This window comes from Danio rerio, chromosome 17 (assembly GCF_052040795.2).
Source record: "Danio rerio strain M-AB ecotype USA chromosome 17, GRCz13ab, whole genome shotgun sequence".
Lineage (NCBI taxonomy): Eukaryota > Metazoa > Chordata > Actinopteri > Cypriniformes > Danionidae > Danio > Danio rerio.
The window spans coordinates 8,798,219-8,816,684 of NC_141037.1; the positions used below are offsets into that span (position 1 = coordinate 8,798,219).

Here is an 18,466-nt window from a genome sequence, read left to right on the forward strand (position 1 = left end):
TTTGTGGGAGGAGTTTGTTACACTGCAAATCATGTCATTTCCTGTGGCCAGCAGGTGGCGCTATAACTGTACCTGGATGTCGACATGTAAACGTGTTCAGGTCAGGACTCTTATCAAGCGTGTGAATTTTGAGGCAGATCGGATAATGCATGCCTGAGTTATAACGACTTCCTGTTTTGTGGCGAATCGTCAAAGTTTGCGAGGCCGCCACAGACACGCCCATCGACGAAAACTCTAAAGCTTCGCAATTTAACATCGCCAAGGCCTTTAGATGACAAAACCCAATTTTGGTGTTGATCGGATAAAATCCCTAGGAGGAGTTCGTTAAAATACAACGCCTGGAAATGGCAAAAATGTCACTTTTTCGCCGCAGGAAGTTAAAAATATTCGACTTCCTGTTGGGTTTGAGATATGGCTCCAAGAGACTTTTTCGTATGGTTTGGCATGTTTGAGGTGTGTGCCAATTTTCGTGCATGTGCGTGATTCGTGTATCGGGGGCTCGTCCGTTTAATTTTTCTAGGTGGCGCTGTCGAGTCATTTTGCCACGCCCACTTCCGAGACCCATATCAACCTGCTATTTACACCGGGTTTGGTGTGTGTGCAAATTTTCATGAGTTTTCGGGCATGTTTAGACCCTCAAAAGTACCCCGATAGGGGGCGGAATAATAATAATAATAATAAAAAACGGAGCAATTTCAATAGGGCCTACGCACCGTTTCGGTGCTCGGTCCCTAATTAAAGCTGCAAGCAGCGATGATAGGGACCTCGCACCCGGGCTCACCACCGCCCGGTGACCTTACGATGACAGAGAACAGCGAACAATAATAATTTAAGCCAATATATTTTTAAAAATCTAAGAAAATCACATATTTATGCCAAACTTCCTCCTGTCAGCAGGTGGGGCTATAACTGTGACTCAAGATTGGCATGTAGATGTCTTCCGGAGAGGAATCTTATCAACCATGTGAAGTTTCAGGCACATGGGACATTGTGTGGCTGAGTTATAAGCCAAACTACCTTCTGCCAGCAGGTGGCGTTATGACTGACTCAATAATGTTATGTGGATGTGTTCAGTAGCGGACTTTTATCAACCATGTGAAGTTTCAGGCAGATCAGAGATTGTGTGGAGATTGTGTTTTAAGACAAACTACATTCTGCCAGCAGGTGGCGCTATGACTCACTCAATATTGTTATGTGGATGTGTTCAGGAGAGGACTTTTATCAATCATGTGAAGTTTCAGGCAGATCAGACATTGTGTGGTTGAGTTATAAGAAATTCCTGTTCCATGGCGAAGCGTTGTTTGTCATGCCACCACAGACACGCCCTTCTGCAAAAACTCTAGATCTTCACAATATATCATCGCTAGAGCTTTCAGATGACACCACTCTATTTTGGTGCTGATACGGGAAAGTTTGTGGAAGGAGTTTGTTACAGTGTCAAACATGTCATTTCCTGTGGCCAGCAGGTGGCGCTATAACTGTAACTAGATATCGGCACGTAAACCTGAATAGGTCAGGACTCTTATCAAACGTGTGAAATTTGAAGCAGATCGGATAATGCATGCCAGAGTTATAAAGACTTCCTGTTTTGTGGCGAATCATCAAGGTTTGCGAGGCCGCCACGGACACGCCCATCGATGAAAACTCTAAAGCTTCGCAATTTAACATCACCAAGGCTTTAAGATGACAAAACCCAATTTTGGTAATTATCAGATAAAATCCCTAGGAGGAGTTCGTTAAAATACAACGCCTGAAAATGGCAAAAGCGCCACTTTTTCGCCACAGGAAGTTAAAAATATACGACTTCCTGTTGCGTTTGAGATATGGCTCCAAGAGACTTTTTCGTATGTTTTGCCATGTTTGAGGTGTGTGCCAAGTTTTGTGCATGTGCGTGATTCGTAGATCGGGGGCTCGTCCGTTTAATTTTTCTAGGTGGCGCTGTCGAGTCATTTTGCCACGCCCACTTCAATATTGTTATGTGGATGTGTTCAAGAGATGACGTTTATCAACCATGTGAAGTTTCAGGCAGATCGGACATTGTGTGGTTGTGTTATAAGGACTTCCTGTTCCATGGCGAAGCATTGAGGTTTGTCATACCGCCACGGACACACCCCTCTGCGAAAACTCTAGATCTTCACAATATAACATCGCTAGAGCTTTCAGATAACACCACTCAATTTTGGTGTTGATACGATAAAATTTGTGGGAGGAGTTTATAACTCCATAAATCATGACATTTCCTGTGGCCAGCAGGTGGCGCTGTAACTGTATCTGGATAGTGGCATGTAAACGTGTTCAGGTCAGGACTCTTATCAAGCGTGTGAATTTTGAGGCAGATCGGATAATGCATGCCTGAGTTATAACGACTTCCTCTTTTGTGGCGAATCGTCAAAGTTTGCGAGGCCGCCATGGACACACCCATCGACAAAAACTCTAAAGCTTCGCAATTTAACATCGCCAAGGCCTTTAGATGACAAAACCCAATTTTGGTGTTGATCGGATAAAATCCCTAGGAGGAGTTCGTTAAAATACAACGCCTGGAAATGGCAAAAACGCCACTTTTTCGCCGCAGGAAGTTAAAAATATCCGACTTCCTGTTGGGTTTGAGATATGGCTCCAAGAGACTTTTTCGTATGTTTTGGCATGTTTGAGGTGTGTGCCAATTTTCATGCATGTGCGTGATTCGTATATCGGGGGCTCGTCCGTTTAATTTTTCTAGGTGGCGCTGTCGAGTCATTTTGCCACGCCCACTTCCGAAGCCCATAACAAACGTAAATTTTCGCCACTTCTGAGGCGTGTGCAAAGTTTCGTGAGTTTTCGGGCATGTTTAGCCCCTCAAAACCGCGATTCATTCCGCGGAAGAAGAAGAAGAAGAAGAAGAATAATAATAAACAGAGCAATTCCAATAGGGCCTACGCACCGTTTCGGTGCTCGGTCCCTAATAAACAGAGCAATTCCAATAGGGCCTACGCACCGTTTCGGTGCTCGGTCCCTAATGAGTACTGTGAGCTTAATTCATTTGAGTAAATGAAGCAATTTGAGCCCAGTAAAACCCAATAAATGAAGAGATCTCAAACCAATTGAGTACTGTATAAGTTAAGGCAACTCAAGCCGTTTGAGGAAACCAATTGCTACAAACCATTTGAGTTAAACTAATTTATATAAGTACTGTGAACTTACTCCATTTAAGTTGAAGTAATGAGGTATTTAATTAACTCATTACCTTCAACACAGAGTTCAAAACTTTTCAAATGAGTAGAATTAACTTTCAGTCAATTTTGAGTTAAGTACACTCTATTTGACAATGTATGTGATCTTATTAAAAATTATTCATACGTTATTAAAGTTATTAACCCTTGACCTGCATTGTAACCGCCTGGGTGATGTTTTGCCCATAGGTTCTCAGTAAAACAAACACAATTGATAAAAATAAAATGCAGAAAATTTAAGTGATTTACAATACACTTTACAATAGAAATTAACTTTGAGCATTTTAATAAATCTTGATTTAACCAGACAATATCTTTGTTTTTTTTTTTTAGCTATTTCTGAATTTTGTAAATAATCTGCAGATTTCTGCTGAACAATTTTGAGTGTTTAGATGCTGAAACCTTTAGGAAAAATTAAAAACCATGACTTAATTTTTTTTTATTAAAGGTTAAATGCAATCAATTAATAAGCACCATTTGTTTGGTAAAAGGTGGTTCCTTTCGCTGAGGCGACCTCTGAAATAGAGACTAAGCTGAAGAAAAAAGTATAAATGAATATTTGTTAAACAACTACAATAGGTCTATAATACATCCTCTTAAAGACATTATTAATAAACAAATTTTATTGAACAGACAAATCATCTAAAAATCTTAGATTTATATATCTAATATTAGCAAAAAATATAAAAAAAACTAAATATTTTTAAGTAGATAAATGTTAAAAAGTATTTAAAACTGAAATACATAGAAGTAAATATTTACTTTTAAATATTTTCTCTCCCCCACCACACCACACATGCCTAATTCAGGTGAGTGGGCTTGACAAACCACCTGCAGAAAACACTCTCTTTCATCTTTCTGGCACCTGCACCAGTTTTGCACACTTGCACAACACTTTCTTATAGGGCTGTGCGATAACCTGATATTGATCGTGGACGGTCAAAATGATTGCACAATCCACTTTTTCAAAAAAATCGTTGTATTGCCATATAAAATATTCTTAAACAAACATGGTAACAGCATATTTTTATATTGGGACATTAGTTTGGTTGTATTGTACCTTCATAATAAGCAAAATAGTCTTAAAAAAACAACTTGAAAAAGAATGGGGATAAAAATCGTGAATCGTTATATGATATTTCTTCCATATCGCCCACCCCTACTTTCTTACTAAAAGCATTGTGCATTTATGATGGGTGCTACACACAGGTGAGTGTGCTTGACAAACCACCTGTGTGAAGCACAATTCTCTCTATAAAAAACACCCAACCTCCTTACTGTAGCACTTACCTCTCTGAGCACTAATAGTTCCTTTATGTAATTAGCACTTGTGTGACTTCTTGTTGAGTCACTGAATGCCTCTTTAACTTTAAGTTGCTTTGTACAAAACTTACTTGCTTACTTACTCCCAGGGCCAGTTATACTATAGTTAATATTTAGCTGCACCATGCTGGCGTTTCATGACATCTAATTTTTATGAAGTGAATTTTAACCAACACTCAACCCCCGACCTGGAGGACCAGAACACACACACACACACACACACACACACACACACACACACACACACACACACACACACACACACACACACACACACACACACACACACACACACACACACACACACACAGGACAATTTAGCTTACCCAATGACCTACAGCGCATGTCTTTGGACTGTGAAGGGAAACAGGAGCACCCGGAGGAAACCCACGCCAACACGGGGAGAACATGCAAACTCTGAAATGCAAAACTGACCCAGCCGAGGCAACAATGCAAACCACTGAGCCACCTTGACACCTACTGTATTGCTTTGTACAAAAGCATCTGCTAAATGACTAAATATAAATAGAATATTTACAGTATGCTTATATTAAGTAACAGATGTAATCACAGGGTGAACAATCTTTAATTCAGCTATCAAGTTTTCCAACAGATTTCTGTAGGCACAGATTCCATGTGGGCCCTGTCATGACTTATATACTACATCCATTTTTTGCCTTATTTGTCACTCTTCAATCTGTGCTTTCTTTTTCTTAGCTTCTACAGACAAATGGACTGATCTCCAATCTGAATGTAAAGACAAAGGAACCTGCTGATGAATTAAATTGCCCATTTGAGGACAGAGTACTTGCAGATGGTAGGTGAAACTGTCATCGCTCCCTCAATGTTTCCCACTGTGATAAGAAGAGCATGTTTATATAGTTGTAAATATTCATGTGCAAATATTTTATGTATTTATAATGCATACTACATTTTTTATTTATTTGTCAGTCGGCTCTGGGTTTGTCACATTAAAAGAAGATGGCACAGAAACCCTCGAAGACCTACAGAATTTGGATTCTCTTCACCCAAATGCTAAGAATGAGAGCGGTGAGATGGTCAATGCTGGTGTGACTTTGAAAGAAGAGACTGAGGTGGACAGCCAGGTGAATGATATCAATGAGGTTGGCTTCAAAAGAATCTTCCGGTTTGTTGGATTCAAGTTGACCCTCAAAAAAGACGCATGTGAAAAGACTCAAGCAAATGAGCAAAAAGAGACCGAAGAGAATGAGCAAAAAGAAGACAATGCCTCAGAGGAGGCCAAGGATGAGGATAGTGTCGTGGCTGCAATTGAAATCACACCTGATGAGACTCATAAAAGTGAGGAGTCTTCTGATGCAGCAGAACCTCCTCCACAACAAACAGACAATGAAACAGAGCTGGATCAGGACATAAAGATAGTGGAATTTCATGTGGTGGACACACCTGGTAAAGAAATGGAGAAAGAGTCGAGCATTGAGCCAGAGGAACCAATGTCACCAATCAAGCAATTCTTTACACAGGGAATCTTTGCCAGTTTAAGAAAGAAAAAGAAAGAAGAGGAAATACAAAAAGAGAGCAAGGAAGATGAACTCAAAGAAAACGAGAAGACAACTGCTGAAGAGGAGGCTGAAAAACAGGACAGTAAATGCATGTGCCTTGACATCCCTTATATTATATCAGAGGACGGCAAAGATTCACAGGAGAAAGGCGATGACAGTTTGTTACCAGAAGGAGAGCTTCAGAATTCTTTAGAGAAAGATAAGGTACAAGGAAGTCCACTTAAAAGACTTTTCCGGAAATTTTCCTCAAGAAGGCAACGAGAAGGTAAAGCTGCGGAAAAGGTGGCTGAGGTTGAGGAACAAGTCTCTGAACAGCCAAAACCATCCTCAGAGCTTGGGAAAGCAGAGGAACCATTAATTGGGGAAACAGTAATTGAAGAACCAACAGTCGGGGAACCAAAACCTGCTGATGAGCAACCGGTGGGTGATGTAGGCCCTCAGGAGTCCAAAAAGAAATCTGACACCACTGTGTCTTGGGAGGCACTGATTTGTGGTGGCTCTGCTAAAAAAAGGGCTAGAAAAACAAATGAGGATGAAATGTCAGACAAAGGACAGGAACATGATAAAGTGACAGATTCTCCACTGGGAAGTTCCATTGAGGGTGATTATGATCATCTGACATCGTCGAATGAACAAACTGGAAGTCCTGCAGAAGGGGAGGTGGGATCCACATGGAAAACCTTTAAAAAAATGGTCACCCCAAAGCGGAAGGTTAGACCCGGAGAAAGCAGTACGCCTGAGCAGATACCTTCAGATGGGGAAATGAGCAAAGATGAATCGTTTTCTAAGAAGAAACTTATTCCAGGTCATAAAAAGAGAAAATCAGAGGCAAAGCAAGACCAGACATCCTCTGATGAGGCTGCTAAGGATCATGAATCAGATGATGAAACGCCAGCTATTATTCCATTGTCTGAGTATGAAGTGATTGAGCCTGAAACTTTGAAGGAGATGAACGAGCAACGAGTTGAAATCACAATAGAGCATGAGATGCCAGAGATCCCATCACAGGCATTAGAAAAGGACACATTCAAGACTGTAACTAAAATTTCAAGTAACACTGCACCAGCAATTATACAATCCCTCTCAGAGGACTTTGAAGAACTCACAGACTTTTTGAGCAAACATCAACAACTGAGTGATATACCAGAGGAAGGCATCGAGGAAAGCATTGAAACACCAGTATCATCTGCTGAGTGGACAACACAAGATGACACCTTAGCTGAGGACATTGTGGAGTTGACAGCTGATGCAGTTACTGCCCCAGAACCAGAAAGTATTTTGGGGGATGACACGACTGAAATGGTTTCAGCTCTGTCACAGCTAACTGAATCACCAAGGTCATCTGGACATGTTACACCAGTGTCGGCTGAATATGACGTACAAACATCAGATGCAATTCTACATGAAGCTATTCAATCCATTTGTATGACTCCAAGTGTTCAATCAATAACTACAAAAAATGAAAGTCAAAAATCGCTGGCTGTGTCATTTTCACCTTATATCGTACAGTCATCCACACCAGAGGAAACAAAGGTTTTGGTTGCACATAAGAAAACGGAGGCAACAGCAATATGCATAGGTCTAGTATCTCAAGAAATTGAGTCTGTTGAAAAACATCTCCCTGCACCCTTAGTGGAGGCAATACTTGAGGTCTGTGATACTGTCCCAACTGAAGTAGCCTCTGATAACTTTACAGATGAACATGAAGTTGCGGGATTTGGGACAGATGAGGTCTATGAAGCTGAAATCAAGGATGTGAAGACTGAGTTTCAGGAAAGAATTGTGAATGAAGAAGAATCTACTTCTGAAAGTGAACGAGACATAGAGCAAGTCATTCAGTTAGTGACAGAACCACTTGTGGATGAATCAGAGGAGACTCATATAAAGGACAAAAAAGAGGAAAGTACAACTGGTATTGAACTTAGACAAGATATCGACACAATGCAAAGTGAATCTGGCCTGGATCAGGTTATGTTAGATATAACCCATAGTCCTGAATTGGAGTGTCCATCTTATTCAACAGATGAAATTGCATATAATCAACTAGCAGCTGGTGAACCTACACTAGATACAATTTCTCAGGTAGATGAACAAGAAACTGTAGACAAAATTCTTGATATTACCAAAGCCATAGATGCCCCTGTAGAAGACACTGCCTCAGCAGTGGAGTGTCTGGAAATCAAAGAGAATGTTAATATTATTAGCCCAATTACAGATCAAATACAAGTAGAGACAATAGTGTTAGAAGATAGTTTACAAATAAAAGATGTTCCATCAATACAAGCTGATGTAAAAGATGCTGATTTATCAGTAGATGATTCAGGTGACATGTCCATCAAGGACATCGGTGAGAAAATGGAAGCAAGTGGTGACGAAAAAATTGCACAGCAGGAGATTAAGGAAGATCATTTAGAAGAAGAGACTGGGGATGTTGTTTCCTCGGAACTTGTTCAAAATGTTAAGGCTGAAAATATAGCAGAATCTATAGATGATTTATTAGTAAAAGAACAGTTGCCAGCCGAGAAGGCATCACTTACAGAACCTGTATTAGAGAAGGCTAAAGAGGCCCATAAAGATGTTACTGATACAGATGTGGATGACAAAGTGGTGGACAATGCACATGACCGAGCTGACAGGATTTTTGTGAAAGACGAACTTGCACCAAAGAACGAGCAACCTTTAACAGACACTGATAGCAATGAAACTGAGAATCAAGATCTTTCAACCCATTTAAACAGTATGAGTGAATCTCCTGGCATAGTTGTTGGAGAAACTGAAAAAGGACAAACTGAAGACATAATACCTGTTGTTTCTGAGTTTTCAAAAGATGTACTTGAGCCCACAAAAACACCAACAGAACCTGAAGTTAGCTGTGAAGCTATACCAACAAGTCTAGGGACACCTTCAGCAGAGGTGGAAGTAAAATCTATACCAGAAGAAATTGTAACTTTTAAAACAGAGGAGTGTAGTCAAGTTATCCAACAAAATGAACAGCTACAATCAAGTGAGAATAACAAGACTAGCAAAGTTTTAGAGATGGTTGCCATTACTGAGAATACAACAAAACAATTAGAGCAAGAGAAAGCTATAGTGGCCGAACCAGAAGCACAGGTACTGACAATGTCCGAGCTACCAAAGGCAACAGAACAAGAGGGTGATTCATCTGAAGATACTGTAGTTCACGGGGAAGCAAACGATAGTGACCAGGCCCAAGCAGTGACATTAACAGATACAATAAGAACAGCAGTTCAAGATGAAATATATAAAGAGGCTGTTGCTTCCATACTGAAACCAGAAAGGGTTGACTCAAGGATGACTGTGACTGAAGAAAATGAAGCATATGCAGATTCTATGCAAAAATGTGAACCCCTTAGACAGAAAACAGAAATGACACTGTCAAAAGAGTTGCAGGTAGACAAGACAAATAATAAAGATGAAATACTAGCGGTGACAGAAGTAATTCCCAAAGAACAGGTGCCACCACTGAGGTCTGAAGTGACAGCAGAAATGCCAGATGTTACGGTTTCTGAAGTACAAACAAAAGTAGAGAGTGAACTCAGGGCTGCAACGCTTGAAGTGACAGAACCAAAGGTAGAAATGCCAGTAATAACAGAAGTTACTGTAGAATCAGCTGTAGTAACTGAACCTGAGGTAGAGAGACCTATAGTAACATCAGTTGTTGCAGAACTTGAAGTAGAAACACCAGTGGTTACATCGACGACAAAAGCAACTGATACTCACACTTCCCAAATCATAGATGCTGACACAACAGAGCTGACAACAGTGATCAAAGAAGATGTGGAAGAGAAGCCCACTGTGATTTCTGTGGTAGTTACACCAGCTACACCTTTAGATGAAGCAACACCAGTTCTAACTCAAAGCCATGAGTCAAGGGTTGTAGATGAAGTAAAAGACGAAAGTGTTGAGCCAAGAGCAATAGAAACACCAAAGGTTGAAGCAGTGATTGTTAGGTCTATGTTAGCTCCAGCAGTAGAGATACAGAATGTGATTCCAGTGGTAAAAGCACCAAATCTTGGCTCAGTTACAATGACAGAGGGTTCGTCTCCAGTAGTAGAAGCAACAGTATTAGAAACAACAGCTGCCACAGCAATAAAACCCGATGTGGTAGAGATCCCAGTGGTACAGACACCAAATATAGATTCAGTGATAATGTTACCAGCTATAACATCTGTACCTTCAAAAGAAGTTACCCTAGATTTGACATCATTTGCAGAAACACCACTTGACAATGTTACAGAAATTCCCGTTGTTTCGCTCACATCAGTAAAACCAACTGTTGCTGCATTAATGCAGACACCAGATGCTGAGATACAAGCAAGGATTCCAATGACAGTAACAGAAGTTGCATGTCCTGTAGTTGTTACAACAGATGTAACTCCAGTAGCACCCGGAGGAATTGTGATCCCAGCAGTAGAAACTCCCCATGCAACTTCATCTACAGTGGTATTAAAAACACCAACTCAAATCTCAGTAACTGTAACAGAAGCAGAAGCTCCAGTCACAACATCTGTGGCAGCATCAGCTGTAATCCCAGTAGAAGAAACAGTCAGAGTAAAAGAGACTTCCCCTCCAGGAGTTGTTTCAGTAACTGCAGCAGTAGAAACTCCTGCCACAATCCCTGTTGTACAAACTCCAGCTGTAAAGTTGTCTTCATTGGCAATGGTTGAGACACCAGTAGTAACGCCAGTGGTACTAATGCCAAACCAGGTTTCAGAGAAAGCAAAGGAGACTGCACTTTCAGCAGTCATTTCAGCAGTAGAAACAGCTCCTGTGATCCCAGCAGAAGAATATCCTGTTGTAAAGTTAACTCAAGTTGCAGTGGTTGAGGCACAAGTTGTGCACCCAATGGCAGAGACACCAGGACAGGGTTTGGTCCGATTAACAGAGACTTTACCTCCAGCAATTGTTTCAGATGTAACAGCAGCAGTAGAAACACCTGCCATAATCTCAGTTGTAGAAACTCCAGTTGTAATGACAACACCAGTCACAAATTTTGAATTACCAGTTGTGAGCACAGCGGTAGAGATACCAGGCCTGGTTTCAGAAATAGTGAAAGAGACTGCATCTCCAACAGTGGTCTCAGCAGAAGAAACACTTCCTGTGATTCCAGTTGTACAAACTCCCACTGTAAAGTCAACTGAAGTTGCTGTGGTTGAGCCACCAGTTGTGACATTAGATCAGGTTTCATCGCTAGTATCAGAGACTTCACCTCCAGTAGATGTTTCAACAGTAGAAGCACCTGCCGTAATACCAGTTGTGGAAACTCAAGTTGTAAAGTCAACTCCAGTTGCAGTGATTGAGATACCAGTTGTGACCCCAATGGTACAGACACCAGGTGAAGTTTCAGTGATAGTAAAAGAGACTGCACCTCCAGCAGATGATTTAGCAGTAGAAACATCTCCTGTAATGCCAATTATAGAAAATCTAGTTGTAAAGTCAACTCCTGTTTCAGTGCTTGATGCACCAGCTGTAACCCCAGTGGTTCAAACACCAGGCCAGGGTTCAGCCAGTGTAATAGAGACTTCACCTTTACCAATTGTTTCAGGAGCAACTGCATTAGTAGAAGCACCTATCATGATCCCAGTTGTAGAAACTCCAGTTGTAATGGATGAGATGCCAGTTATGACCAAAGTGATACAGACACCAGGTCAGGATTTAATGATGGTAAAAGAGACTACACCTCAGGTAGTTTCAGCAGTTGAAACACCTCTAGTAATACCAGTTGTAGAAACTCCCGTTGTAACATCAACTCAATTAAAAGCAGTTGAGGCAACTGGTGTGCTCCCAGCAGTACAGGCACTAGCCCAGGATTCAGTCAGAGAAACAGAGACTCTACCTCAAGCAATTGTTTCGGGAGTAACTGCAGCGGTAGAAGCACCTACCATGATCCCAGTTGTAGAAATTCCAGTTGCAATGGTTGAGATCCCAGTTGTACCCCCAGTGGTACAGGGACCAGACCAAGGTTCAGTCAGAGTATCAGAGACTTCACCTCCATCAGTTGTTTCAGGAGTTACTGCACCAGTAGAAACCCCTGCCATGATCCCGGCTGTAGAAACACTTGTTGTAATGTCTACACCAGTTGCTGCGGTTGAGACACCAGTTGTGACCTCAGTGGTGCAGACAGCAAGTCAGGTTTCAGGAATAGTAAAAGAGATTGTACCCCCTGCAGATGCTTCAGCAGTTACTTCAAGAGATGAAACTCCTGCTGTAAATTCAACTCCAGTTGCAGTGGTTGATCCACTTGTTTTGACCCCGGTGGTACAGATATCAGAGCAGGTTTCAATGAAAGTAACAGAGGCTTTACCTCCAGCAGAGGTTGAGACAGTAGTTTTGACTGCAGTTGTAGAAACTGCAGTTGTAAACCCACCCCCAACTGCAGTTACGGAGACACCAGTTTTGACCCCGGTGGTACAGATATCAGAACAGGTTTCACTAACAGTAAAAGAGACTTCGCCTCCAGCAGTGCCTGAGACATCAGTTTTGACTCTAGTAGTAGAAACTCCAGTTGTAATACCAGCTCCAGCTGCAGTTACTGAGACACCAGTTTTGACCCCCGTGGTACAGATATCAGAGCAGGTTTTACTGAGGGCAGAAGAGACTTCACTTCCAGCAGTGGCTGAGACATCAGTTTCGACTCCATTAGTAGAAACTTCAGTTGCAAAATCAGCTCCATTTGCAGTTACTGAGATACCAGTTTTGACCCCGGTGGTACAGATATCAGAACAGGTTTCACTAACGGTAAAAGAGACTTCGCCTCCAGCAGTGCCTGAGACATCAGTTTTGACTCAAGTAGTAGAAACTCCAGTTGTAATACCAGCTCCAGCTGCAGTTACTGAGACACCAGTTTTGACCCCCGTGGTACAGATATCAGAGCAGGTTTCACTGAGGGCAGAAGAGACTTCACTTCCAGCAGTGGCTGAGACATCAGTTTCGACTCCATTAGTAGAAACTTCAGTTGCAAAATCAGCTCCATCTGCAGTTACTGAGACACCAGTTTTGACCCCCGTGGTACAGATATCAGAGCAGGTTTCACTGAGGGCAGAAGAGACTTCACTTCCAGCAGTGGCTGAGACATCAGTTTCGACTCCATTAGTAGAAACTTTAGTTGCAAAACCAGCTCCATCTTCAGTTACTGTGACACCAGTTTTGACCCCGGTGGTACAGATATCAGAGCAGACTTCAGTGAGGGTAACAGAGACTTTACCTCCAGCAGTGGCTGAGACAGCAGTTTTGACTCCAGTAGTAGAAACTCCAGTTGCAAAACCAGCTGCAGTGACTGAGACACCAGTTTTGACTCCAATGGTACAGACACCACGTCAGGTTATAGTGACGGTCACAGAAACTGCACTCCCAGTAGTTGCTTCAGCAGTCAATGCTGCAGCAGAAAAACCTTTTGTGGTCCCAGTTGAATCTTCAGTACTAAAGCCAACTCTAATGACAACACCAATTATGACTTCAGTGGTAGAAAGGTCAGTTCTAAGTCTAGTACTAGAAACTACAGCACCAACTACAATTGCATTGACAGAGAGACCTGTTATGATCCCAATGGTACAGACACCAGCTTTGGTGTCAGTGATCGTAAAAGAGACTGCACCTCCAGTGGTTCTACCACCAGTGACCACAACAGCAGAAATACCAGTTAAGAGCCCAGCGGTAGAAACTCAAGCAGTAAAGCCAACATCAGCAGCGACTGAGACACCCATTTCTGTCGTCCCTATACCAGAATCACCTGTTGTGACCCCAGTTGGAGAGCAAGTAGCAGAGACACTAACAACACCAGCCACGCCCTCTGTAATAACACCACCAATTGAGACTGTGATGGAGTCACCAGCTGAAGTTTCAGAAGAAAAGGCAAAGCAGCAAACAGAAGTAGCAGAGGCACTTACTTTAGCCCCAGTTGTAGAGGCACCAGCTACACCTCAACCTGTTGTGACACCAGATGTAAAGGAAGCAATAGTGCAAGTAGTTGCAGACAAAAAGGAAGCAAATACAGAGCCTTCTGTTGTATTTGAAGATGCTGTACAACAACAAGAGGTAAATACATCAATTCAAGAAAATCCTAAAGGTCCCATGCCACATAAGGCTGTAGTTCCTTCTACAGAACCTCAGCAAGAGATGGAGGAGGATGTCTGGGAGGATGCTGTCGATAACATTGGAGACTCCCACTGTCAGTTGACACACACAGAGGGTGAATCCCAAGATACTGCTGCTAAAGAAGCATCCGAAGCCGTAATTTGAAAGTGACGTGCTAAACCACAAACAGTGTTTTGTTAGTAAGTGACTTCATCATATTTCTATATTTTCCAAGTGGTGCTCGCTGCAGAGCCATTTGAGGAGAGCTGAGCTCCAGCGAGGGGGAGCTTAAGCTTGAGCTCCACCTTTTTTGCACTTCTTCTACGAGTGATGTCACTGGGGGTAGGGTTAGGGGTGGGGTTGGTGTACGCATTAAAACAGCTTACAGGAGGAGGAGCGACAGCTCATGCTCCCCCTCGCTGGAGCTCAGCTCTCCTCAAATGGCTCTGCAGCGAGCACCCTCTCAAATTATCTGTTAAAGCTTTTTTTTTGTTAATGAAAATACTGATTGTATCATTTCAGATCCAAGTTTAACAACAAAAGATAAGAACTTCTACATCTGGAAGAAGCCACGTGCAGCACAAAATCAGCCAGGGCTCACGTTTCTATACAACAAAGAAATGACCACACTACTGAGAAGTAAAATTGCTTCATCAATTTCCTTGACGTTCTTTGATCAAGCATTACATTTTACTTTGACAAAGAAAATATTACAGTATTAAAACTATAAAAAGCAGCTATTTTATCATATTTATACTAAGGATATTTGTCAATGGGCTTATTATTTTTATCCTGACTCTGAAGTTAGCTTATTAAACAATATGCTGTTACAAAACTGAAACAGAAAGTTTTGTTATAATATAAAAGTATTTGTACGCATTATATCCTATAGCTGGCATGTTGAGTAAAACAATTGTCATTGCTGAAGGCAATTACGATGACTTGTATTTTAAAAAATGTACTAATTAAATAAATAATGAGGTATATTTATTTTAAACCATCATATGCCTTTTGATAAACCTCTTTCTTCTATACTCTAAATAGTAATTTACAGTTTACCAAAGCTGTAATGAGTATTGAAAGTTTAAAAACCGCAGTCATGCTTCATTAAGAGAGGTGTAAATGGTGTTCAGTGAGATTAAGTCACTTAATTTGTGACTAAAATGTAATTTTTTATACACTCTGCTGTGTGCCATTGTTAGAAATGAGGTTTCATTTACAGTTTAAGAAGTACTTGACTACTCTTAGCATAAAATAAGCATGCTTTTTTTTTTGCATTTATTGGCTTGTTTTTTCACTCAATATTACAGACCTATTACTACTGCATATGTACCCAGTGGTTTTACTTTTTTTAAACATTATATAAGCTACCATGCCTGTGTTTAAAGCATTTGAACTGACAGAATAAGCCAGTACGGCATTGAAATCAAGATTTGTTTGATGAAGTGTTTGAAACCACCTGTACAGAAGGTTTGAGTATATTATACTATGCATAATTGGAGGAATTGCAATATTAACAATCCCCTAAAATTAATGGTCTCAAATTCCTGGAGGGCCACAGCTCTGCATATAGTTTAGCTCCAATCACCTCCAACTCACTGCTGGTTAATAGGGTATATGCAGAAGGACTTTTATTTTTCAGTGACCTGACTCAAGTGCTTCCGGTGAACTATGTATTGTTTTAATTAAAAATAAATGATCTTCAAAGCCTTACTGATATACAATATAAAGTGGGTCTCCGATTGTACAAGAAGCACTGCAATAAATTAAATTTTTTCCATACCATGTCTTTAAAATATGAACATTTATTTTACCCCAGTATATTTAATAGCATTTCTGTGCTTGCCTGCTGATCCCGATGGGCAGGCGTGTGTGTGTGTAAACGACTTTTTATCTCATTTTATGCTTGAACAACTAAATCAGGGGTGTCCAAACTCGCTCCTGGATGGCCGGTGTCCAGAAGAGTGTACCTCCAACCCTAAACAAACACATCTGAACCACCTAATCAAGCTCTTAAGCTGCGGTCACACTGGGCTTTTCCTCCCATAGACTTCCATTCATATACACGAGAATGCGTCAGACCGGAAACGCAGGGTCATGCGTCAAGTTTCGCAGGTTGCTGCGGTGCAAGGTTCAAGCTTGGTGAACTCTGACCTGACGCATCACATGACCGCATGAGAACAATCGAGGATCAAAACATGACATCTCTGGACAGAAATTGAAACATGGAGCAATTGCTCGCATTTAAAAATGTCTAATAAGCTTGTTTAATCCCGCCCCATTTCGCAGCGCCACACGACAGAATAACACATGCTTAAACTCTAATGTGACCGCAGCTTTACTAGATATTACCAGAAACTTTCTGGCAGGTGTGTTAAAGCACGTTAGAGATAAACTCTTTATAAAGAGATAAAGTTTGGACACCCCTTTTAGTTCACACCCCTGAACTAAATGAACACTTAAGTCTGTTTACTGATTGTATTTCAATTACATTACAACATCAATGCTGCAAAAGAAACCGTGTAAAATTGAAAAAAGTCACATTAACCGTTCATTGGAAGTTTATCTGTGTGGAAAGACATCAAATAGAAAGGCCCCTGGAGGGCTGGTGTCCTGCAAAGCTTAGTTCCAACCCCAGACACACCTCAGCTAGCTAATCAAGCTCTTTCTAGGTATACTAGTAACTTTCAAGCAGGTGTGTTGAAGGAAAATGGAGCTAAACTATGCAGTACACTGGCCCTCCAGGACCGAGTTTGGACACCCTTGCTAGTCTCTAGTAGTCTTAGGGTGCTTTCACACCTGCCTTATTTAGTTCGATTGAACTGCACTAGAGTTCGTTTTCCCTTTTGGTTCGGTTGGGCAGGTGAGAATGCAGCAATCGTACTCGAGTGCGCACCAAAAGCGGACCAAAGAAGCGTACCAAGACCTGCTTGAAGAGGTGGTCTCGGTACACTTTCAAACGAACCCTGGAGCGGTTCGTTTGTGGTGAGAATATGATCCGTACTAAAACAGGTCCAACCGCAAAAAGTACTGCGCCTTTTGGACTAATCCAGCTGCCGTAGGCCGATGCGCTGTGCATTGTGGCATATGGAGGAAAAATATTTGTTGAGAGTGCTTTACCAACAGAGCATTGGCATTTTCCCGCACGAATTCCAACCAGTCAATAAGCAGTTTAGGAAATATGTTCAACAGCATCTGGCCCTTGAGAGATGTGGATTTTGTCAGATGACTGCATTTTGGTTCGTTTCAACTGGTTCGGACCAAAGCCAGCAGTGTGGTGTGAAAACAACCAAAAGATGGCAGAAAATGCAACAATGTATCATTTATTGCACTTGGTCCGGACCAAAAGGAAGCGAACTACAGATGTGAAAGCACCCTAAGGGTGCTTTCACACCTGTGAATCAATTTAGATGTTTCGAAACAGAGATTATAAATGTAACATTGTTGCTCTTTGCTCTTGGAGCGGTTCGCTTTCACATTGCAAAGTTTCTAATTGGACCAAAAGAGCTAAAACAAGTCACGTGCGAGTAAACTCTCCTCACATTGGTCAGAGTGTCAGGGTTTATTTTGCAGAGTCCCGCTCAGCTGTCAGGAGAGGTGGTGGTTTGATAGTGATTGACAGGGTGCGCGCGATGTGTCTGAGGAGAGATGCGGTGGGGAGGGGTGAGAAGGGTGCGCGACGATGCCTATTTGAGGACCGGGAGGGAGACGTGAGATTACCGGGAGATCATCACTCGTTTGCGGGCATCCGGAGACTCGCGAAACTTCCCGCCATACTCATAATTCTCTCTTCATATAGCCGTAAGCCTATTAAATATCCATAAAACACTGTGATATAACCGCGCTCGATCGGATCGCTTTCTCACTGTAATCGAACCGCTCCAGGGCCACCTCATTCAAGCGATCTCAGAGCGATTACTTTGGCGCAGAACAGAGCGCGATTGCCCTGTTCATATATGCCAAACGAACCGCGTTAATCGAGACACGTTCCGAAACAAAAGTGTAGGTGTGAAAGCACCCTTAAACACCTTGATTAGCTGGATAAGCTGTGTTTGATTAGGGTTTGAAGCAAAATTGTGCAGAGCTGCGGCTCTCCAGGAATCGAGTTTGAGACCTATGCACTAAATACAGGGATATAGTTCCTGGATTCTGACGCATTTCAAAATGTATGTCTTAACATGAATTATATTTCAAGTTTTATTTAAATAAAGGAAACTTTACCCATCTGTGGCTCATGGTTTATCAGATGTAATTGCATTTTAGTTTGATAAAAATGCTGGTTTCTTTTTCCATCTGCAA

At 41.6% G+C, this 18,466-nt stretch overlaps 1 protein-coding gene across 1 annotated transcript in view; it reads left to right on the plus strand.

Moving 5' to 3' along the window:
* The window catches only part of akap12a (A-kinase anchoring protein 12a), a 34,457-nt gene extending 16,066 nt beyond the window's left edge, over positions 1 to 18,391 (plus strand). The window contains exons 2-4 of the mRNA XM_087289687.1: positions 5,250 to 5,349; positions 5,484 to 14,367; positions 14,690 to 18,391. Coding sequence (XP_087145813.1) covers positions 5,250 to 5,349; positions 5,484 to 14,332 — 8,949 coding nt within the window. The 3' untranslated portion in view covers positions 14,333 to 14,367; positions 14,690 to 18,391. The remainder of the gene's footprint in view (positions 1 to 5,249; positions 5,350 to 5,483; positions 14,368 to 14,689) is intronic.
* Positions 18,392 to 18,466: the final 75 nt, after the last annotated feature.